The sequence below is a fragment of the Aulonocara sp. 'chitande type north' Nkhata Bay genome, linkage group LG3 (assembly GCF_057382095.1).
Source record: "Aulonocara sp. 'chitande type north' Nkhata Bay isolate Kocher_YH1m ecotype deep benthic linkage group LG3, A_spYH_male_GT1.1, whole genome shotgun sequence".
Lineage (NCBI taxonomy): Eukaryota > Metazoa > Chordata > Actinopteri > Cichliformes > Cichlidae > Aulonocara > Aulonocara sp. 'chitande type north' Nkhata Bay.
Window position 1 is genome coordinate 38,822,267 of NC_141346.1, and position 23,391 is coordinate 38,845,657.

The following is a 23,391-nucleotide window of genomic DNA, read 5'->3' on the forward strand; positions in this document are numbered from 1 at the left end:
TGAACAGGCAGGAAAAAAAGTATTTGTTCAATTTTATTGATAAAATCATCATTATAAATATAATTACCATTATCATTGTTATGAATTAAATCAATTTATCTTTAGATTTGACTGGTGTAAAAAAAAAAAAAATCAAGCACCATTCGCATTAATAAATAGAGTTGCTTGTGCCAACATCTGGGTTATTTTGGGTATTACAATAAAAACATATCCCATATCTCACATTCACCCCCCTGATCTGAACTAATTCTTCTCACACTGGATGTAAACTGGGATTCATTTCCATCATTGTCACGTTATGCCTCTGTCCAGCAGGACTCCAAATGACAATGCGCAAAAACAAAGAAAACCAAAAGTATTCAAACTTTTCCAAGAGAACAATAATAACAATAATCATACTTATAATAACAAGAATTTCCATGAAAACAATCATAATTAAAAATTGCACCATGTTGTAGCTCTGCTCGTATTTAACATTACTGTACTTCAAAAAAAAAAAAAAAAGAGATAAAGCATCACATTTAAAAACATAATCTTTACCATCTGACTGCTTGCACTGAGTTTGGTTTGCAAGTTTGAGTGTAAGACAAAATCCTTCGTGTTCATGTTTCGGTTTTTAGACTCGGTGTGAAGCCTGAATTACAAACCCACGTGTGTGCATGTTTAAGCCTGCATCAATCAAAGCTAACACTGTGCACAAGAAATGTGCTTTTACATAGAGAGCCACTACATACAGTTACAGGGAGTATCGACTGCATCAAGTACCTTTCATTAACAAATAGGAACATTCACCCCCATAAACACCAATTTTAGATTTAAAAAAGCTCAGTTATTGTAAACGTTGCAAAACAGAATTAGTACTTTGTGTCATTTGTGTTAGAAAATATTGAAATCTTGGATTTATTCTCAGTGCTGTGGATGCTTTAAATCACTATTATGTACTGAGGTCATAGTTCCCTTGTAGCCTTGTTATTGGTTAAAAAAGAAAAGAAAAAACGAAACACTGATTTAAGAGGAAAATGTCATGTTGAAACTTTAAATCTCCCCCCTCAAAGTCCCAACACTATTACCAGAGACAAATTTCTTGGTAAAAGTCAAACAGAAACACAGTTTTCAGAATTATAAGTGAGTCAGACAGCAGTTCAGGTGGAGTCGTCCAGTTAAGGGTAAGGATGGGATGAGATGGGGGACAGAGGGGAGAGGTGGGAGGTTAAGCTGCTGATGAGGATGAGTCTTTGTATATCTCCCTCCTCTGTGTGAGACTGCGGGTATTTTCTTAATCTCTCAACACACAACAGTACACGTAAATAGTTAACATACAAATATACATTTTCCTGATTTCAGTTTCAAGGGCCTTTATTGTTTTGTTTTCCCCTTTTTATGGCACTTACAAACCACCCAAAAAAACTTTAAAAAATGTCCCCCTCCTGTCTCTCATTTCTTCAGGTTTTTCTCCAGTTTCTCTCTTCTTCTTCTTCCTCTCGATTTCCATCCTCGCTCGGCCCTCGCTCCGTCTCTTTCTGTCCCTCTGCGGCAGTCTGTCAGCTACCTGCTGCTCTGTCTACACCTTGTCCAGCAGGGATCTCTTGCAGTAGAGGAGGCGTCGGGGCGTGCCGTACTTCCTGAAGAACAAAAGCGCTCCCAGGGTGATCACAACCAGCACCAGAAGGAGGACGGGGATCACCACGGCCAGGGGATTGGCCCAGCTCTCCGAATCCGACTCTTTGCGACCCTTCTTGGGGTCCTCGTTCTCGCAGCCCATCCAGTCTTTGAGCACGGACTTGGGGTAGCCGGACTCCACCTTCAAGTACTGGTTGTTAAACTTCCAGTACTTGTTGGCTTTGTAGAAATAGGTGTAAGCTGTGGAAACAGGGTCCGAAATGGTCACAGAAATTCTTTAAGTGTCAACAATGGAGCTGCAATCTAATAATTTTCATTCTTAAACTAATTCTGAGACTATTGTTGTTTCAGAAATCTAACCAGTGCATCTGAGATCTCAAAAAGAAAGCAGCAAATTAAAAAACCCTTACATCCATCTTCACTCATGATGGTTGCTTTGACGTTATCTGGTGCACCGGTCCACTTGCTGATGGGCTTCGGGTAATCTTTGTCCACTCTGCGAGTCTTCTCGTTGAAACGGTAATATCTGCAAATGACGGAAACATTAAAGACAAGAAATAAACGGCCTCGGGTGGGCACCTCGAGCAACAGAGGCAGAGCAGAGGACTCAAACTCGAAATCATATTATAGGCAGTAGTCCTACATCGGGCTTTAAAGGGTTGCTCCATCTCTTTACAAGTGGGATTTTTAAAAAAAATATGGCCTCAAGACGTGCAGATTGGTGGCCAATTAAAGGAAAAACTTGAGCCCTCGAGGCAATGACGAAACATGTGTGGTTCTTCCAGGATTTCAAAAGCCCCGTCCACGAGGCATGAATGATCACTCACTGGTTTGAGCGAAAATATGACAGTGCTGTGAATCATATGTTAACGCCTTTTAAGCATCTCGACCCAGTTAAACATGTGTGGAAGATTTTGGACTGGCATATAAAAACAGTGCTCACCATCAAACACAGGGAGTATCTTTAGAGAGGACTGTGCTCCATCCCTGCAGCAGAGTTCAGGGACTCAGAGGTCAACGCTTTGCTGTTCACACAGACGTCAGCGGCCCAACACATTACTGAGACGCTTCATGGTGACTTTTCCCCCCCTTTAATTAGCAAACTGTTTGTATTCTATCATAAAACCAATGTTAGGTCTGGAATTTGATCTTTTAAGATGTCTCGAAGCTTTGATGCAAGTCAGCCCTCACATATTTCCTCTATGTTGTTATTAAAAAACAAAACCTACTGTTACTGCTGGGGTAAAAATCAATTCTCATGCCCATCTGCAACTGTGTGTATGTTAGACAGCATGACAGTAGCAGTGCTTATTTTTAACAAGTTCACAGATAAGCTCGCAAAGTGTTTATGCCCACAATCCTTTAACTTACATGTTTGAAACATGTTACATGTTCAACATAGATCCTTTAACTGGAATACATGTAAGTGTGTTACAAAAGCACAAGGTAAAACGTTAAATTTTACTGAAGCTGGTTAAATTACACTTCCTTGATAGCTATACATTAAGGTATATTTTCCTTAATGATTGATTATTTTAATAAATAAAACTTTGATTTGACATATTTCTGTTGGATTTTACTCTGTTGGATTCATGTTTATGAAAGCAAATCATTTTTTTAAGTGTACAAATACTGTTTTATGGGGCTTCACAGTAAAACCCATTTCATGAGGATATAACAAGAATTAAAAGTATAAAACGATTTTTTAAATCAATCTAACACCTAACATTACATGCAGATTTGAAAAGAGGTTTGGTATGATATAAAAAGTTACAAATACCTTAACAGATAAGGTTGCATATATTGTGAGAAAGGTTTCTTCTCATTTAGGAAACAAAATAAAACAAATGGGGAATAAAAAGGAAAACTCACTGAGAGTCTTTGAAGAAGTACGTCTGTCCTGTTGGCGTGTAGAAGAGAGCGGCGTCGATCTTATCTTCGGGCACACCGGCTCCCAGTTCCCTCAGGCTCTTTGGAGAGTCCTTGTCCATGGTGGACTCACTGAAAACCCAGTATCTGCTACCTGGAAGTTAAAAAGAACAAAGATTGAAAACAGACCATTTCGGTCAGATTAGAGTGTAGAACACATGCAACAGCTGCAGCGATGCAGTCATCATAAATCTGATTCTTCACTGATCCCATATGGAACCTACCCTTGAAGAAGACAAATTTTCCATCATCTCTCTCGTAAGCGGCATTGATGTTTGATGGTAGGCCTTTCCAGAAGTGGCTTATGAGCATCGGGTAGCCAGGCAGCACCTTGTGGTTGCGCAGACGCCAAAACCACTTGTCCTGAAAAGATACACGGGAACCGATCGACCCATTAAACAACCAAATCATTAATAATTAAAACTTCTGAGATTACCCAAATGTACCACTGAATGACATAAGAAATGTAGTTATGCCCTTTTGCACATCTTCTACAGAGAAAATAACAAAGATTTACAGTTTAAAGTAAACTTTCAATCAAATATATTTAATCTCCGTAATATTCTGGATATTATAATTGAGCTATTTGTATATATAAGAGCTATTTCTTATATTGTGTAACTTTGTGATGTAGTGTATTATTTCATTTAGTTTACATAGTTACTATTATTACATTTTGTAACCTTAGGGATAAATAAAATATTCTAATTCCGATTCCTCTACAAGCTGTAGTCAAGATTCCCAATATTTCTAGCATCGATTAAAACGTTGATTTTTCAGAGTTAGCCCTGATTGTGCATTTTTATCTGCTGGGTTATGTTATTGAAAACACAGCACTCTCCCAACTCAAAGAAACCGTCTTTTGTACCTTAAATACAAACTTTTCCCCTCTGAGGACAGCGATGGTGTCAAAGTGTCCATCACAGACGTCAGGGCCGTGGTCTGGCTTGTCGGGATTGGAGGGTTTAGTGGGACGAGGAGGAGGAGGAGGAGCCCCAGACTTTGATCCTATGATCAGAGAGAGAAGTGAAACATGCTTAATTTGCAGGACCGCAAAAAAAAATTAAATCTATTTTTAATTATGCTTAGAACTTCTTTTTGCTTTGCTACATATTGCAGTATTTAAAATGATGATTTATTGCACTTACTCAATATTCGTCTTAAATTTAACTAAAAAAAGAACAATGCTGACACAGTGAAAGAAGGTTTTGTTATTTAGACATATTTTTTCAAGGACATTGTTTTAATTGTTAGGTTTTACTTGTTAGCGTCGTATTGTGTAGATAATTCAGGGGGAGAGCCACGCAGTCTCGTAATCTTTGAGTTCAGGTGTTGCCAGTCCCATCGGCACAGGTGTATACAAACAGCCATATAGTCTACTTTACAAATTTTTATAAATGAATGGGTTTTTCTAAAGAGCTCAATGAATTTGAGAATGGTGCTGTAGCAGGATGCTACTTTTACAACAAGTTAGTTTGTGAAGTTTCTTCACTCCTAGATATTCCACCATCAGCTGTAAGTGGTTTTATTGCAAAGTGGAAGTTTCATGAATCACAGCAATGAATCCATAAAGTGGAAGACCACATGAAGTCACAGAACGGGCTCAGTGAAAAACACCCTGCAGACTCCATAAGTGCAGAGTTCAGGGCTCCTCTGGCATTAACATCAGCACACCAACTGTGCACTGGGAGCTTCATGGCATGATTTTTCCATGGTTCAGCAGCTCCCGTAGGTGCAACGTGTAGGCGGCCCAATTATTTGTCCATAAAGGGTAGTTTATGGATTAAGCTTGCTAGCATTAGCTAATTAAGAAGAACTCTAACTTTACATATAAATATGGTACCTTTTGCCTCTAAAAGCAGATTTTAAAAACTCCAGTTTACAAAACAGACAAGTGATGTCAAGATAACTGTTTACTTTTTACTTATAGGCCATGGGACCAATGGGGTTTCTTTGTAAAAAAGTGACCCAGTAGCCTCAAAGAGGGGAGTCTCATAAAGTATTAGTGTCACCAAAAAAGTTGGTTCATTAATAAATAAATGCCTGCTTCTTCTACTAAACCAACGCACCATAAATTGCCTGGATTCCTCTGCGGTCATCATCAGGGAGCTGGAAGTTTTCGGTGTCAAACCATTGATAGAAGGGGGCCATGATGGCAGCGGGGTCGTTGGAGTGCTCTAGACCCAGAGCGTGACCAAGCTCGTGGACAGCGACCAGGAAAACATCGTTACCTTCAAAGAGAAGATCAGAATGTTGCCGAAAGCTCTGTTCAAAGTCCTGAAACTATCGTTTTCATGATTTCAAACAATCTGCAATACACAAAGTTTGTCTTGTCCTCTTCTTCTCAACCTTTCACCCACTTCTCTTCTTTCTCTTACCTCCCTGATCGACTGTCCCAGTGGTCCAAGGTTCAGCAAGGTCAAAGTGCGTGTCCCCACCAATGGCTGGACCGGGGAAGTAAGCGTGAGCTAGGAAACCGCCCTCGCCGTCAAACGGTGTGCTGTCGCCGTGGAATCCCTCTGCAAAGGAGAGCATGATGTCTGCGTACTTATCAGGTGAGCCTCTGATCTGACTGAAGGGGATCTCTCTGAAGGTGAGCGGGATGGCGCTCTCCCACACCTTGAAGGCCTTTCGAATGGCGTCGAACGTGGCGCGTTGGCCCACTTTAGGGGTATAGTTCTCTATGCTGGAGAAGCAAAGAGAAATGAATCAGCTTACATCAATAATAACAATTTGTGATTAGCATTAGTCACTGTGTTTTCTTGAGCTAGAACCCAGTACACTTCATATTTCCAGAATAAATCAGATTCTGTCATGGTCCGCGGCCCGGCGTCCGGGGTGCTGCTGGGATGTCCACGCCCACGAGCGTGGCTGCTAACCCCACACCTGCATCCCATCCCAGGCGATCACCAGGTGGACTATTTAATCCTGCCCTACCTGCTGCTCCACGCCAGTCCGTAGTCGCCTCTCAGCGGTAACGTACGCCTGCGGAAAAGAACTCGTATGACAAACTCTCCATCGGACCTAACACTGTTTTTCTTTCCCTGTGTACCCAGATCACAACTCGGCGTGTTTTTTGAGCCACCTGCCTGTCCACCTGTCCGCCTGAGATTCGGTTCACATTCAGCTTCGCCGTCTCGACCCCTTTTGGAGCTCCACCCCCCTCTGGTTCTCTCGGCCCGGCTATCACCGTGAGACGCACACTCCACCTTCCCTCGTATGCTGCCTTTTTTCCGCACCCCAGTAATCTGTCTCTCTTTTTGTTTTACAGCCTCTCACAGCCCCGCTCTCGGCGTTCCCTGTGCGGTCCCTCGGTTTCATCTGGTTTCACCCGTTTTTCTGGCTACCCTCACGGGACACCTTTAGTTTCAATAAAAAATTACTTTCTTTATTCGCTCATTCCCTAGTGTGTGTGTTCTGCTACTGGGTCCTGCCTGCGCTCGGAACTTCGGTTCATGACAGTACGGACTGGCCAGTATGGACCCAGCAGATCCACTCCGCTCCGCTATTAATAAACAGGGCGCTATCCTCGGTCGCCACGATCAGCAGCTCCAGTCTCTCCAAGACCGTTGTCAAGAGCTCAGTGACACTCAGAATAAATTACAAACTAGGCCGTCCGACCCCGTGCACCGCGGCGTGTCGCCTCCGCCGCTGGAACCCTTCCACGGGGAGCTAGACCTGTGTGGGGGGTTCCTTTTCCAGTGCTCCTTGTTTTTCAGTCGCACGCCTGATGCGTTCCCCACGGATACTGCTAAGATCTCCCACTTCGTGGGACTGTTACGGGGGCGTGCTCTAGCATGGGCTGAAGCCTACTTAAGTTCTCACCCCATTCGTGATTGCGAGTACGATGACTTCCTGGAGGAGTTCCAGGCTACGTTTTCCCCTCCGGTATCGGAGGACGATGCCGCGCAGAAGTTGCTGGGGCTCCGTCAAGGGCGGCGCAGTATTGCGGAGTACCTAGTTGAATTCCGTACTCGAGCGGTCGCCGTGGGTTGGCCCGATTCGGCTCTTCGTGGGGTTTTTTTACGGTCGTTAAATGACCAGATGAAGGACCAACTGGCTTTTCACGAGGAGACCAGATCCTTTGATGAATTGGCCTCCCTCTCCCGTAGGATTGACAGACGCTTGCGGGAGAGGGATGCCGAGCGGCGGTCTAAGCCTATGGGCTCCGTATTGCGCCCCGGGTTTCGCGTTTCTCCGCCCCCGCCCCCAGCTGCGTGTGCGCGCTCTCCGTCGCCGCCCCCGCCTGAACCCATGCAGATCGGACGCTCTCGGCTTTCTCCGGAGGAGAGGGAACGCCGATTTCGGGCTGGAGAATGTCTGTACTGTGGGAGGCCCGGTCACCGCATCGCTGTTTGCCCGGTCCGCCCAAACGACCCGGCCCACCGGTGAGTCCGGGGATACGGGTGGGCAGCACTCTAAGCACTACTAGACCCCGATTGTTACTGTCCGTTACTATCGTGACTTCTAATCAGACTTTTACATGCCCCGCGTTAGTGGACTCCGGGGCGGAACAGAACCTTATGGATGAGAAGCTGGCTAAGAGGCTAGCTGTGTCTCTTACTCCACTCGAACCGCCCATCCCTGCGTCTACATTAAACAACCAAGTGTTTGCATACATAACTCACCAAACCGCGCCTGTACGGTTAATCACATCAGGTAACCACCAAGAGCAGCTGTCCTTTTTCACTTTTCCTGCTCCTGACACCCCGCTTATCCTAGGCTACCCCTGGTTACAGAGACATAACCCACACATAGATTGGGCCGGAAAAAGTATCGCGAGCTGGAGTGTGTTTTGTCTGGCGAACTGCCTGAGGTCAGCCGTTCCCTCCGCCTCAACGGAACGGAGGCCCGCCCCGCCACCCGCGCCGGACCTCTCTTCCGTGCCCCCCGATTATCACGATCTCCAGCAGGTGTTCAGTAAAGATGAGGCGCTCTCACTCCCGCCTCACCGTCCATATGACTGTGCTATCGATCTGCTCCCGGGAGCTTCGCTGCCCTCTAGCAGATTATACAACCTGTCTCGCCCCGAAAGAGAAACCATGGAGAATTACATCCAGGAGTCGCTAACTGCAGGACGTATTAGGCCGTCATCCTCTCCCGTGGCTGCAGGTTTTTTCTTCGTGGGAAAGAAAGACGGGACGCTCCGCCCGTGCATCGATTACAGGGGGCTGAATGACGTCACCGTCAAAAACAAATATCCCCTCCCACTCATTAGTTCTATTTTTAGCTCACTCCAGGGAGCTACGGTCTTCACCAAACTAGATCTGCGGAACGCCTACCACCTGGTACGGATACGTGAAGGCGACGAGTGGAAGACCGCCTTCAATACCCCACTAGGGCATTTTGAATATCTAGTGATGCCGTTCGGGTTAACGAACGCCCCGGCGGTTTTTCAAGCCCTAGTCAACGACGTGTTACGGGATTTCCTGAACGTGTTTGTTTTTGTTTACCTGGATGATATTTTGATTTTCTCCAAGACGCTCGAGGACCATCGCATCCATGTGAGGAGCGTGCTACAACGGCTGCTCGAAAATAGACTGTACGTAAAAGCGGAAAAGTGTGAGTTCCACGCCTCATCCATCTCCTTCTTGGGCTACATCCTCGCTGGTGGGCAGGTGAAGACCGACCCGGTGAAGATCAAAGCCATATTGGAATGGCCGGTTCCGGAGACACGAAAGAAGCTTCAGAGCTTCTTGGGGTTTGCGAATTTTTATCGCCGTTTCATTCGAAACTACAGCCAGGTGGCCGCGCCTCTCACCCAACTCACCTCACCCAAGGCGTCTTTCACATGGTCCCCTGAGGCCCACGCAGCCTTCGCTAAATTGAAGCGATTATTCACATCCACACCCATTCTAACCCATCCTGACTCTTCTAAACAGTTTGTTGTTGAGGTCGACGCATCTGACGCGGGAGTCGGGGCGGTTCTTTCCCAGCGGTCTGGGCCCCTGAACAAACTCCGGCCGTGCGCCTTTTTCTCACGCCGACTCACCCCCGCAGAAAGGAATTACGACATCGGCGACAGGGAACTCCTAGCGGTAAAACTCGCATTGGAGGAATGGCGTCACTGGCTGGAGGGGACCGAACAGCCCTTCGTTATATGGACGGATCATAAAAATCTACTGTACCTTAGAACCGCCAAGAGGTTAAATCCCCGTCAAGCTCGCTGGTCCCTATTCTTCGCCCGTTTCAACTTCACACTCTCCTATCGTCCCGGGTCACGAAACATCAAACCCGATGCGCTCTCCCGTCTGTATTCCCCCGACAGCGAGGCGCCCCCCCCCGCCACCATCCTGCCTGCCTCCTGCGTGGTGGGTGCTCTCACCTGGGAGATTGAGGAGACCATTCGTCAAGCGCTCCCAGGGGACCCTGACCCAGGGACCGGACCGCCGGGACGGCGCTTCGTTCCCGCCGCCGCCCGGGGAGCGGTCATCCACTGGATCCACACAGCACGATTCGCGTGCCACCCGGGCGTGAGCAGAACGGCGCGCCTCCTCAGCAGACACTTCTGGTGGAAATCGCTACTACGGGACGTGAAGGACTACGTGTCTGCCTGTGCCGTCTGCGCTCGTAATAAACCATCCACGAAACATCCCATGGGCCAGCTCCACCCACTCACTACTCCCCACCGGCCCTGGTCTCACATCTCGCTCGACTTTGTTACCGGTCTCCCCACCTCTTCTGGAAAATGTGTCATCCTCACCGTTGTGGATCGGTTTTCTAAGGCCGCCCACTTCGTCCCGCTAGCCAAGCTGCCCTCGGCTGCTGAGACTGCCCAAGCGTTAGTCACGGAAGTCTTCAGGCTCCACGGAATTCCCCTGGACATTGTCTCCGATCGCGGTCCCCAGTTCACCTCACAAGTGTGGAGGACCTTCTGCTCCATTCTCGGCGCCAAGGTCAGTTTGAGTTCCGGTTTCCACCCGCAATCCAATGGGCAAACTGAACGCCTTAATCAGGAGCTGGAGACTATGCTGAGATGCGTAGCCAGTCAAAACCCCTCCTCCTGGGTTACTTACCTGCCCTGGGTGGAGTACGCCCACAATACTCACACCTCGTCCTCCACCGGCTTCTCTCCTTTCGAAGCGTCCCTCGGGTATCAGCCTCCGCTCTTCCCGGAAGAGGACCTGTCCCTCTCCGTCCCGTCGGCCCCTCATCACCTCCGGCGCTGCCAACGTGTGTGGCGCTGCGCTCGCCGCGCCCTCCTGCGCGCAAAGGAACGACAGGCGCACTACGCCGATCGTCGCCGCACCCCAGCCCCTGACTACCAGCCGGGACAGAAGGTTTGGTTGGCTGCTGGGAACATCCCGCTCCGGGGCACGTCCCGCAAACTGGCTCCCCGTTTCATCGGGCCGTACGAAGTGGACCGAGTCATCAACCCGGTGGCAGTCAGGCTCCGGCTTCCGGCCTCTCGGCGTGTGCATCCCACGTTCCATGTATCTCAACTTAAGCCGGTCCGCCTCAGCCCCCTGTGCCCTCCTTCCGAGCCCCCTCCTCCCGCCCGGCTCGTCGGCGGCCATCCGGCCTATGCGGTCCGGCGGATCCTGGATGCGCGCCGGCGCGGGCGCGGCTGGCAGTATCTTGTGGATTGGGAGGGATACGGCCCCGAGGGCCGCCTCTGGGTCCCGCGCTCCTTCATTCTGGACCCTCGTCTCATCTCTGCTTTCCGTGCTTCTCTCCGCAGGCGGGGTCCCGGCCGGCCGCCTGGGGGCGACCCTTGAGGGGGGGGTACTGTCATGGTCCGCGGCCCGGCGTCCGGGGTGCTGCTGGGATGTCCACGCCCACGAGCGTGGCTGCTAACCCCACACCTGCATCCCATCCCAGGCGATCACCAGGTGGACTATTTAATCCTGCCCTACCTGCTGCTCCACGCCAGTCCGTAGTCGCCTCTCAGCGGTAACGTACGCCTGCGGAAAAGAACTCGTATGACAAACTCTCCATCGGACCTAACACTGTTTTTCTTTCCCTGTGTACCCAGATCACAACTCGGCGTGTTTTTTGAGCCACCTGCCTGTCCACCTGTCCGCCTGAGATTCGGTTCACATTCAGCTTCGCCGTCTCGACCCCTTTTGGAGCTCCACCCCCCTCTGGTTCTCTCGGCCCGGCTATCACCGTGAGACGCACACTCCACCTTCCCTCGTATGCTGCCTTTTTTCCGCACCCCAGTAATCTGTCTCTCTTTTTGTTTTACAGCCTCTCACAGCCCCGCTCTCGGCGTTCCCTGTGCGGTCCCTCGGTTTCATCTGGTTTCACCCGTTTTTCTGGCTACCCTCACGGGACACCTTTAGTTTCAATAAAAAATTACTTTCTTTATTCGCTCATTCCCTAGTGTGTGTGTTCTGCTACTGGGTCCTGCCTGCGCTCGGAACTTCGGTTCATGACAAGATTCTATATGCAAGTTGTAAAGTAAAACCAAATCACTGAATAGTGTGGTGAATTCTGACCTGAAGGTCACCTCAGACTTGTCCCACTTCAGACCCTGCACAGCATATCTCTTTCTCCTCAGGTTGCTCTTCAGCACTGGTCCAAACTTGTCAGGAACGCCACATCGCGGCCGTTTCATCGCCCTGGAAACACAAAGGTAACACTTTCAGTTTTAATCCAGAAAGTATGTGGACTCCTCTGAAGAACTTGTGGTTATTAAGTCTTTAATAATGGCAGTTTTAGCTTCTCACACAGCCGCTTCTATCCAAAAGTGTATAAAGAATGTGACAGTCCGCTATTCACCTGTAATAATCTGAGGCCAAGCTGTTATCTTTAATGTAAACCAGGACTCACTCTATTGTGTTGGTGTCTATGGAGCCAGTGACGGTCAGTCCGTAAAAACTCTGCATGGCGGATATCGCTTTACTGATGGTGTCTGGTGAGCGGATGGCCTGGGCTCTCACATCACCTGGAGGCAGGTAGCCATACTGCTGCAGCCAAGCCTGATGGAGAGACAGAGAGAAATAAATGTTGAATAAGACCTTTAATGCACAAATCATTTTCTGACTAGCTGGACTAAGCTAAACACTGATGCTTTACTGAAAAGAAGAACTGTCTTGTATGTATTTAGTTTTAGAAATTCAGTACTATTAACATGAGCATTTTCATTCAAAGTGGTGTAATTTTGTCATCAAGAAACACGTAACGTTTAGGTACAAATGAGACATGTCAGTTATGGAAGTTGCCCATAGTTTGCATGGAAGATATTAATTGGCAGACAACTGTAAAAAGTGTAAACTGGAAACAAAGACAATAAAAGTTGTATCTTTTCAGTGGTAAAATACTGGTACTGGTTGGCAAGTAGTTGGCAAGTGTTTGCAGACAACTCAGCAAATGTGGCAGTCACACCCAGCGACATCTAGCAACTATTCCCGAACTACGGAGGGAAAACACGTTTCCCTCGTGACCACGTGTTGCTGTGGGGGTTGGCGACTGCTAGTTTTTTGGCCTAAGTGACAGAGACCTTGATTGGTAATTTACTTTGTGATTTTTGAGTCACACAAATGCATGTTTTTCAAATTTTTTGATGAAATAAGTAACTGAAACATAAAGAAAACACAAATTGTAAAACAGACAATAAGATGGATTAACATATTTCTATAATGTAAGAAAGTTTGTGGGCACGCTGCTTTAGAAACACCAAAACATCCTTTATTACTGCAGTATTTTCATCTATGAAGAAAAGTCACACTCCCACTACGCGTAAACCTTAGAAATCTACTGATGCGTGAGTGTAGAGTAAGTGAGGAGTGTGCTCGAATAGGCATGCTCACAAAAAGGAAAACTTCAAGCTTGTAAATTTTTTTATTTATTTGCTAAAATAATATTGTTGCTATAGGAGACTTTTATTTTCTATTGGGCATATAATTGCTGTTGAAATCTGTTTTACTTTCTCTCTGAGTTAATCAGACGGGCCAAAAACAACAGTAAAACCACCTGAAAACATCAAAAAACATCTTAGTCAACAGAAAAGAAGGGACTGGCCTCCCGTATGAGCCTGTGGGTGTTTGTCTACTTCAAGTCAATTTTCAGAGCTTGTTTGGACCTGCTTCTCTTAGTTCAGCTGTACATCACACATTATATGGCAGATAATGGGTGTGTGTGGGTGTATGAGTGGGTTTTTGTGTGCCATGCTGTCTTGCTTAACCTCCCTCTTCAGCAGCCAACACACGCTGAGGTAACTCAGCATGCTAAATTTATTGTCTTTTCTTCATGTGACTGTGACATTACCCAGTTTATGGTTTCTTTAAAGCTAACATCAAACCCTCAAATGTCCCCTTGATTTCTGCTGGACTTGTAACGGGAAACTTTGTTGTGGGGTCATAAGGAGGCATGAGAGAGGAACTGAAAGCCAAATAAAACACTGATGTCATCTTTGTCACAATGACCCATAACTCTGTCTAGACGATCGCTGCCAAATACAGCTGTCACGAGGCTGGAAAAAAAACACCTTCAGGAACATTTGGGCTCCTCAAAGCTTTAACTTTAAGATCCCTTTGCCACTGTCTGTGTCTATTGTCCTCCTCGCTGTCTGCCTATCTGTGCTCTTGCCAACCGAAACCACCACTGTTTATCTTTACACACTAAAGGTCGGTCTTTTCTTTCCACTGCTGGTGGTCAAAAACTGGGCCACTGTAATGGAGAAGTTTGACAATGGGGGAAAGGGGAGAAAAGTCAGATGACACCTTCGATGGCACTCCTACTTGCGAGGAGATAAAAAAATCAAAGAGCTAATAGGTAGTAGCTGACAGTAAGTAGTTGTTTACCCATTTGTAGATAGAAGCTAAACTAAATAAAAAGCTGAGCTGAGCAACCTTTACACTGGTTTAAGGTACTTCTTGAACGCTGCCTTGAATTTAGATGTAAATGAATGTTAATAAATTAACATGGTACATAGGTTGCCTGCTCAACCAGGTGAGCTAAAGGTTCACAGCCATGTATAACACACACGATATGGTAGACAGTGGGTGTGTTTGTTTTTATGAGTAGGTTTGTGCCACAAAAGATAGATGTATTAATCCTTTTATGGCAGTAATCTGTGCTTCTTGCTTTCTAAAATCTCTGCATGACACGGAAACAGCGTCAACATCCGTCCGTCCACATTTTAGTCTATGCCATCATGGACCACAAACTATTTTGATCAGGGAAATGAGGTCAAGGTTTTAACCATGTTTGGCTATAAATAGACAGCCTAATATGCATAATTTGAGTCAACATATAAAGGTCAAAATGTCTAACAAATGGTTGAAACAGCTAGCTAAACAAATAGCTAAATTGTTAGCCAATACAGAAAGTGCTAAAACTGCTCTCAAGTACCCTGGCGCATTTAAAACTGTATGGTTAAATAAATAAAAATGCTAATAAACATACTTGACCTTATGAATAAAAAATGAATTTTAACTAAAAATAAATTGCAATTGCAAGCTAAAAATATGACAATAGAAAACAAAATCGCTAACAAGGATAAACGGTTGAAATAGCTAGCTAAAAAAAATCTGGATAAGCAGTTTAAAGTTGTCACTATACTTGGCGGATGTTGTTTTATCACTATGTTCTGTTAATACTGTGATGACAGCAAACATCACAGCTGGTGTTGATAAAAGGTTCTTAAGTCAGTTTCGTGACATTTTAAAAAGGCTGTAGCTTTACATTTGACTATCAGATACTGGAGTTGTAGCTAACTCATCATCTCCTGACTCCCTTGTTGAAGCTAAATGCATCTTCAAGTGTGTGTTTCCAATTATGTATGTGCACACACAGAGTTAAAACAAATTTTTATCCCCACCACAAATTAAGCCAGTGGAATTACCCCAAATTCTTTCGTTAGCGTCATCTAAACCTCAGATATCTCTCTTGTTCCACCATATGTCCTGGTTTTCTCTTCAAGCCTGCCTCCAGCAAGTGAAGGGCAAACCATGGATGGAAAAGGAGCAACTGGGCAACAACTGGGCCATCCACAGCCTGTGCACACACAGCTACTGTTAGTCATGTGGTGGGCAGAGAGGCCAGAGAACAAGGTTCACTTATGTTAACCCGCAGAGCGACGACTTATCCCCCTTCTCCCTATCTTTGCATATTCAGTCGGATTATTTAAACATCTAGTAAATGTATTTTATCCTCTGACTCTCTAACACTAACCAACCAAATTTACTTTCTCTGCCTCTCCACTAAATACGACTAGTGTGCCCTGTGGCTCCAGTGCGGTGAAGCGTCTGCTTCTATAAAAACACTCTCTGCTCCACTGCATGAAAGTCTCTCCCACACTGTGAGGACCTCCACTTCTCTCCTCTAGTCCCAAACTACTCCACACACCGCCACCACCTCCGGTCGGAGCGCCAGGTATCCCAGCATGTACCTCGCCTCTGTGGAACTCCCTTACAGCCACCATCAAAGCTTCTATTTATTAAGATTTGTACATGGCTGGTATTGTTGACCTGTGGGTAGCCAATTACCTGGCTACACAGCCATGTGTGGTCAAAGTACTGCTGCTGGTGGTTGGTAAACACACCTTTGAGCCCGTGTAGTGACGTGTGGTCTGAACATATAATGCACAGAAACACAACTGATGCAACATAGTGGAAAAGTTGGCAAAGCTGCACGATGTAGCTCCACTCTGTCGCTTTATCGATAATTAATCATAGATTGATTCAGTTGCCTAAAATGCAGTTCTTCCAGCTCCCATGGTGTTTTTGCTCTTCTTCTGTGTCATTTACATATCTGCTGGGCTTAGACTGATGAGGAAAACATTTCACTTTGGGGTCTGGCAGAACTGACGTGACATTTTTCACTATTTTTTTCTCCATTAAAGAGAGAGGACAAAGTATCCCAACAAATATGGTTGTGATAAGAAGCCAAATACTGAACCGTAGACAGATGGATGTTGATGTTGTTTCTCAGTACAACAGATCAACGGGTCAGACTGTTTCTTAAAAAGAGAAAAATGCAGATCAAATGATGGCAAAGTAGGAATTAAATGCATTTGTCGTCGTCTTTAAACAACTAGAAATAATGGGGTTAGTACACAGGCAAGTAAATAAAATCAAGAACACGTTTAAGGCGCTTAGGAGTTTGTTTATCTGAAATGATTTAATGGTACAATTAGCTCAGTAAGTCTAGGCCCAAAAAAGTGAAGGTATCAGTTTGACTCATTATTCTTAATTTTTTAAAAGAAAACTTTTCCTATTTTCTATATTCCAAGTGTCCAGGTGAACTATTTTTCAACCATTACTAGATTATGACTTTGTTATTCAGCACTGAAATGTTTGCTGGGGCATTGGTGGCGTCTGGTCACAGAAGAGTTGAAGAAAAACGCAAAAAGAACAAACTGCAACGTTTAAGTTTGAATCTGGATCATTGGCTTTGGCAGATGTTCTCTCAATGATATCCTGTAATTCCAACAATCTGCAGATTAAAGATAGAATTAAAATGCTCAGCAGCAGTTTTACCCTTCACTGTAAATTAGATGGCAACGTATTAAGCTCGAAGCAAGTCCCTGAAATTGAGGAAACATACTTTTAAAGCTCATAGCTGCTTTTTCTTCTTCAAAAACTCTCGAGTGCTGTTGGGAGTGTGTTTTTGATCGTTATCCTGCTGGAATATTCTTTTTCTGCCAAGCTTGTGGAGCCTGGCAGTCACCTTTTGCACTCATGCAGCCCCGTATCCCAGCACCTTAAACTCCCTGCTCTTTATATGCACATTTCCGTATAAACAGTTTTGGCACCAACTAAAGAAGTTTTTGCTTTGATCATTGTTAAAATCAGGCTTCATTTCCTCACGTCATAAAATACACTTTTGTTCATCGAAAGGCCAGAAGTACCAGAAAAATGTCCAGACTTCTGTGAACCAAGGTATTACAGACTCATTGCCTGGACTTTCTGCAGATCAATCGGGCTTCCAGACGCCCATTTTAAAGCAGAAAAAACCCCTGATTGTGAGGACGGAGTTATCTTGGCGTCATCTTCTCAAAGGAGACTATTCATCGGGCTTCTTTTCACAATCTTTAGAAAAGTCTCACAGTTTTGTACCCAAAAGCATGCAAGGTTATTTTTCTGGGATGCAGCACACAGAGATGGACCTATGTGATATCCTTTGCAATGCCTGAGCTGTCACAGCAACTCATCCCATTCCCTTTCCATTGGAAACATCTGTGCTGAGACAGGATGCTCTTATCTTTCAGAGCTCAAACTGCAAATACTGGCACTGTGGCTATCGCCTGGTCACCACTGCTGCTTTTTTTGTTGGTCAGAAATCTTTATATTTTCCCGCTTTTTTGAAGCCAAAAATCAGATTTTTTTTTTGTCATTTCTTTGTAAAGTCTTCCCCACATGGAGCCAAAATGCTGCCACGCAGACACAGCGGCACACTGAAACTCAAAGGTGCGGTAAGTTTTGCTTCTGTGATCACAGATTCTCTTACTCATTCTACTTTTAGGCCTATATTCTTCAATTTAAATACCATTACTGACAACAGGAACTTTTCCACTTATCAACACAAGATCTCTATTATGTCTGAACGTAGAGTTGCCCATCACAGGCCATGTGGGTGCACTCTCATGAGACTGGAGGTGCGCACACATACATAAAGCCAACCACAACTTCCTCAAGATGTCATGAACTAGAGTTAAGAAAAAAATTCCAGGAGAATTTATAGTTCTTGAAGTCAAAAACAAAGCGATGAAGACACTTCCTCTTCAGAGGAAGAAGCATCATATGGGATTTTTTTTTCTATTTGTGCAATAAAAAATAGACAACAATAACAAGAAGGACAATGGTGTGAGTTTCACGGACATATTTATATTATAAACGATGCTAAATCACGCTCTTCTGTCCACTGCACTGCTGCTAAAACACTAAACGCTGCCTCTTTGACTTTTTTTGATGAAGACAAATTTTTCCTGTCTTTAAAATCTCAGCAGGAATGAGCGAAGAAAACAGACTGACCAGAGCAATGAGGGCAGCAGAAGATGATTTAAAGTGCAGAGTTACTTACATTAAAGAGGGAAAGGTAAAAGCATTAAGGACAGAGAGTGGGCACAGACACAGAGAGTGAGAGGTTAGGAGTATGGTTGAATTTAAAGTTGAGGGACTGAGTCAGTTGTTCCTCTCGCCGTGTGCCAACGGAAAAAACTGAGAATTCTGCTCATGAGCGGCTGAACCTCTCATTGCTTCAATTCTTGGCGTCTCTGACCCAGTTAGCACTCACACCAGCGCCGTGCAAAGTTTTGTCTGCTTTCATGTGTCTTCCTGGTCAAACAGGTCATAAAATGCACTCACCGGAGGTTTTGGTTATGGTGAAACACTATTATACTGATGCCCGACAGCTTTATAGAAATATTTACTGAACTGTCTCTACACTCTGCACCACAGCACAGTTCTACTAAAGTTCTCTTTCTTATTTTCAGAGGGAACATATTAGACTGTTTATTGGATTTTTGTTACAACTGTAGTTAATATTTGCACTGTGTGGACAAAAGTATTGGGAGACACCTCTGAATCTTTACATTCAGGTGTATTAAATCAAACATCTAGCCACACAGTCTGCTTTTGCAATAATCTGTGGAAGAATGAATCGTTCTGAGTCCGAGTGTGGCGTTGTAACGGGACGCCACCTTTGCAACAAGTCAGCTTTTGAAACTTCTTCTCTCCAAGATATTCAACAGAGGCTGATTATCAATGAATTATTGCAAAGTGGAAGCATTTAGGAACCACAACAACTCACAGTGCGTAAAAGTCACAGGCACTCTGCTTACTCAGTAACTGCAGAGCTCCAAAGCTCCTCTGGCATTAACATCAGCACCTAGACTGTGCACCAGGAGCTTCATGGCCGAAGCTGCAGCTCCTGCAGGTGTAACGTGTAGGTGTTTAATTTAATGTAAAAATAAAGGTTTTGTTCCAAAGCATTCGTAAAATGGCTGTTTAAAAATCGTTAATATGTCAAATAGTACTGCACATCTGGCCTTGAATCAGCTGTACACCTGAGACCAAAACCAGTAAGAGTGCAGTTTCAAACTGCATCTATTTTAAGTTAAAAATAGCTTAAATTGCTAGGATCATAAGACATGCGTCTCCAGATGGCAACAGGAAATCTCCAGATTTTTTTTTTTTTTAAGTCAAGAATCCTGTTTAAGAGTCTGTTGTTTTCATTGCTGCCCACTTCCTCTGCTCACGGCGTCTAACTAAGCATTTTATTTAAGTCAAGAATCCATAGAGAAGGCAGAAAAAAGGGGGAGAATGAAAACAGATGGTGGAAGGAAAACTGGGTACTTCAGAAGAAGTGATTTAATTTTCAGAGCATAGGGGGAAGTCTTACTTCTCTGTTAGCCGGGCTTCTCTTTTCACTCAGCTTGGATAAATTGGGATTAGTTTGTCAGAGCGACGTTAACAAGTTGAGCAACACTGATAAACCACAAAATTCCCGTAAACTCAGTATGAGTTACTCCGCCCACCCTCCCCAAAAAAAGGATCTTCAGCCACTTCAAGTAAACACTGATGTCACTCACTTGTTATTTTGTCTTTGCTGCTCTGGTTTTTCCACACTTGTTATTTTGTCTTTTGCATCTCATATCTTTCCAGCAGCAGTTTATTCTACTTTCTCCACACAGATGAGTCTCCTGTTTGATCACAGGTTTCATATACAGATCTTAGGTGATGTAATCCTCAACCTATAATTAAAACTTATCCTTCTTCTCCATCAGGGCTGACTGTTGTGTCTGACAGTAAAACTGTGTGCACAGCCTCCATCGCCAGACGTGACAGCCGCAATTCACCCGATCGTGTTTCTTTTTGCACTGAGGGTTATTGATACATCGCTACGTTGGTGTTTTCTAGCTGTGAGAGGCGACGCTGAAGTACACAGCCGTGTTTTCTCACTTTGTTTACAGACATTCATCACCGTGTTCGCCACGGGACAGCAGCCTGCGGCGTCCTATAAACTGTCTGACTTTGAGTTATCCACCTTGTCTGGCTTGACTCACACGCCAGCAACTTGTGGTCAGTGACTAAGGTCCTCCTTCGTGCTTCTCGTCTCCGCACAGAGCTGCAAAACACTCTCGTAAATTGAAATTACTTCTTTTGCACAATTGGGATGACTCAAATTTCACATTAAAATCTTTAAATGGTGCATCCTGTCCGTTATAGGAAGTGGATGGTAGACTGCAGCGTGCCTGAATGTCACGGGACATTGCACCATAAATGGTCACATAAATGTACTTTTGACCGATGATGTTATGGTAAACTGGAACTTTTAGTAGGTATGTTGTGCATAAATGGACTGAGACTACAACCACCCACGGTGCTTGAACTCAATTATTTTGGAGATCCGATGGCAGAATAAGTTCTTCAGAAGAAAGCTGCACTCTTCCTTAGTATTTCCAGGCTGCTGACACCTCTGTGCATCATGTCCGGCCTCACCAGCTTCCCATCTGTGCTGCCTGTGCAGGCAAATGAAAACCATTAACCCCCTCCCCCTTAGTACCACCACAGTACCCCCCCCCCCCCCCCCCACTTTTTTTTTTCTCAGAACAAAGCAGCTCAGCTGAGATTTCCACACTGTACACAGCCACTGCACGGCTGGGTCTCTGCCACTTATTGCTGAAAACTTTTGACTCATGGCTTCTTTCCCCCTGGATGGAAAAATAAAGGTTGGGAAGTTCTTGGAAAAAAATGTCAGGCTGTTTGAAGAGGAGAAAATAAACATGAACTGGCGGCTTTTAGTGGAAAAAAACAACTAAAAATTATAAAGTTATAGGGAGTAAAGGTCATTGGAGTGTCACAGTAATAGATTACTATACAGTTATTAGTAATACGTGCTTTAAGTACATGGAAACCTCAACTCTTCAAAAAAGTGAGCAAACACAGACAGAGTTTCACGAGTACTGTGGGAGGAAAACACACCTGAAAATGCAGACACGCTGCAGCTCGTATTGCACATGCAGAAATGAACGTGTAGCCTCTATAAATGTGCACTGCATAAAGTAAATGCACCTCCAATTCACTTACCTCGGCTTTTAGTACGTCTGCGATGACAGAGGTAAGACCGAAGCAGCAGAGACCGCAGGCCAGGGCGAGGACCCGGAGTATCATTGTGATATCTGGAGATTATCTCGGAGATTTCAGGAAGCTTTCACTCTACACAAATCCGTCCTGATTAGGGAGGACAAAAAAAAAACTCCAAAACAAAATCGACTGATGCTACTCCGCGTTGTAAAACGTGGCACAAAAACTTTGTCGTATCCGCATGGACACTTTCAGGGCAGTCAGCAACTTTTACGCACAGAAACGATCGCAGCAGAGTCGGAGCCGAAACAACAACAAAAAGCAAAAGGCTGAAAAGGGAAAGAGAGATGCTGCAACCTAAAGCCTCGCAGTCTGACTCCCTTTCCCCTATAGCAGGACTACCTGTGGCGTGTGTGGACGTGGAGAGAGCGAGCAACAGAGAAGGGAAGAGGGGGGGGGGGGCTCATTTTCTTCAAGGTCCTCCTCCATTAAAAAAACGTCACGCTTCGCTAGGAAGTTCAATTACTACACTACTACACTTTTATTTATTTATTTGTAATTAAGGGAGTGATTACGAAAATAAAAGCTCCATAACTGAAAACACTGAGGTCGCACTCCTGATGCTTTTTCAGTATCAGTATGAAGCAGAAATGTTAATTTCTGTATTTGGAAGCTGAAGATTTGGGCACCGGCTGAAGTTAACATGTGCAGAAATGTCTGTCAGTGTCCCGAGTGAACACAAGGACAGCATGACGGTCTGGGTTTAAGGAGAAGAGTTAGGCCACGTTTCACGTTGTGTTTAAATGCGCATGCCTCACCCATTAACATTTAGCTGATTAAGATTTCCACCTAAAAGTCCCTGCAAGTTCAAAACAGGTAAAAAACAAAAAAAGGCTACACATGCAATGATTTTAAGGTCTCCTTTACATTTAGACTGTTACTGAGTGTGACTGAAGGCAAGATAGTCAGGCAACATTTCCTTCAGATAAGTTAGAAGGACTGGGAGCAAGACTTTTTTTTCTCCCTCTCATAACTTGCATAGTTTCCAAACATTTTGAGGAGAGAGAAAAAAAAGTCTTAATATTGGACCTCCTCCTTTTTTCTTTGTGCTCCTCTGTGCCAGACAAGAGGAGAAAATGCTGTGCTTCTACTCACTGAGAGTGGGCTTGTGTGCTGTGGGGTTTTAGTTTCACAGCAGTGGTTGTATGATCTCATAATTCACAATACTTAAAAAGACTGTTTAAAACAAAATTGCCAGTTTATGATTTTGTTGAGCGTGATGAATGCATGTGTCCTGTATGTTGTTTGGGGCCCTGTGTCCTCATTAAATCTCCAGCTGTGGGTGAAAGTGTGCAAAACAATGTTTCAAACTTGATGCAAGAAAATTTTAAACTAGCTCAGTGCTGTGAATGAAGTTGTCAAGCTTATGCTCTACGCATAAACTGTTATGCTTTAGAGAAGATTGGAAATCACTGCAGCCGTGCAACAGCAGAGTTAAAAGTTAAAAAGTTAAAATAGAGTGAAGTGAGTCAGTTGAGTGGAGTGAAGAAAAAGAACAGGACTCTGAGGGATTAAAGACAGTGTGTTTATTTTCAGTGAAGCAAATAACAAGACTGACAATAGAAGGAAAGTAAGTTGGTGGGTCCAGGACTCTAGTGCGAACAAGCCCACAGATGAATCCATCAGAGGAAAACTCTCAGTAACTCACGCAGACACAGCTGGGATCCCTGTGCAGAAATGAGATACAGGTGAGGAGAAGACAAAAACCAGAGCGTGTGAAAAGTACTGAAGAAGGAGCCAACTTCACTTCACTGTTTCCAGTTCAACTATCAGGCATCGACTGAAAGATCTCCTCAGTCTTAAATAG

General features: G+C 44.8%; 2 protein-coding genes across 3 annotated transcripts; one reads left to right on the forward strand and one right to left on the reverse strand.

The window, feature by feature from the left end:
- Positions 1-15: 15 nt before the first annotated feature.
- Positions 16-21,959, reverse strand: mmp14a (matrix metallopeptidase 14a (membrane-inserted)). 2 transcript variants are annotated; one of them, XM_086280318.1, is made up of 10 exons: positions 21,528-21,959; positions 12,325-12,473; positions 11,991-12,113; positions 5,928-6,235; positions 5,619-5,780; positions 4,418-4,557; positions 3,770-3,912; positions 3,493-3,639; positions 2,031-2,146; positions 16-1,860 (listed from the first exon to the last, which is right to left on the reverse strand). In XM_086280318.1, the coding sequence occupies exons 1-10, from the start codon at positions 21,609-21,611 to the stop codon at positions 1,562-1,564; spliced, it is 1,671 nt and encodes a 556-aa protein (XP_086136444.1). In that variant the 5' UTR covers positions 21,612-21,959; the 3' UTR covers positions 16-1,561. The 2 variants fall into 2 exon arrangements, with proteins under 2 accessions (XP_086136444.1, XP_086136452.1); XM_086280326.1 differs by lacking the exon at positions 21,528-21,959 and adding an exon at positions 20,030-20,048.
- LOC147335603 (uncharacterized) lies at positions 7,332-12,085 on the forward strand. Its single transcript, XM_086280336.1, has 4 exons — positions 7,332-7,937; positions 11,231-11,442; positions 11,525-11,659; positions 11,740-12,085. Exons 1-4 carry the CDS (start codon positions 7,866-7,868, stop codon positions 11,873-11,875), a joined length of 555 nt encoding a protein of 184 aa, XP_086136462.1. The 5' UTR covers positions 7,332-7,865; the 3' UTR covers positions 11,876-12,085.
- Positions 21,960-23,391: the final 1,432 nt, after the last annotated feature.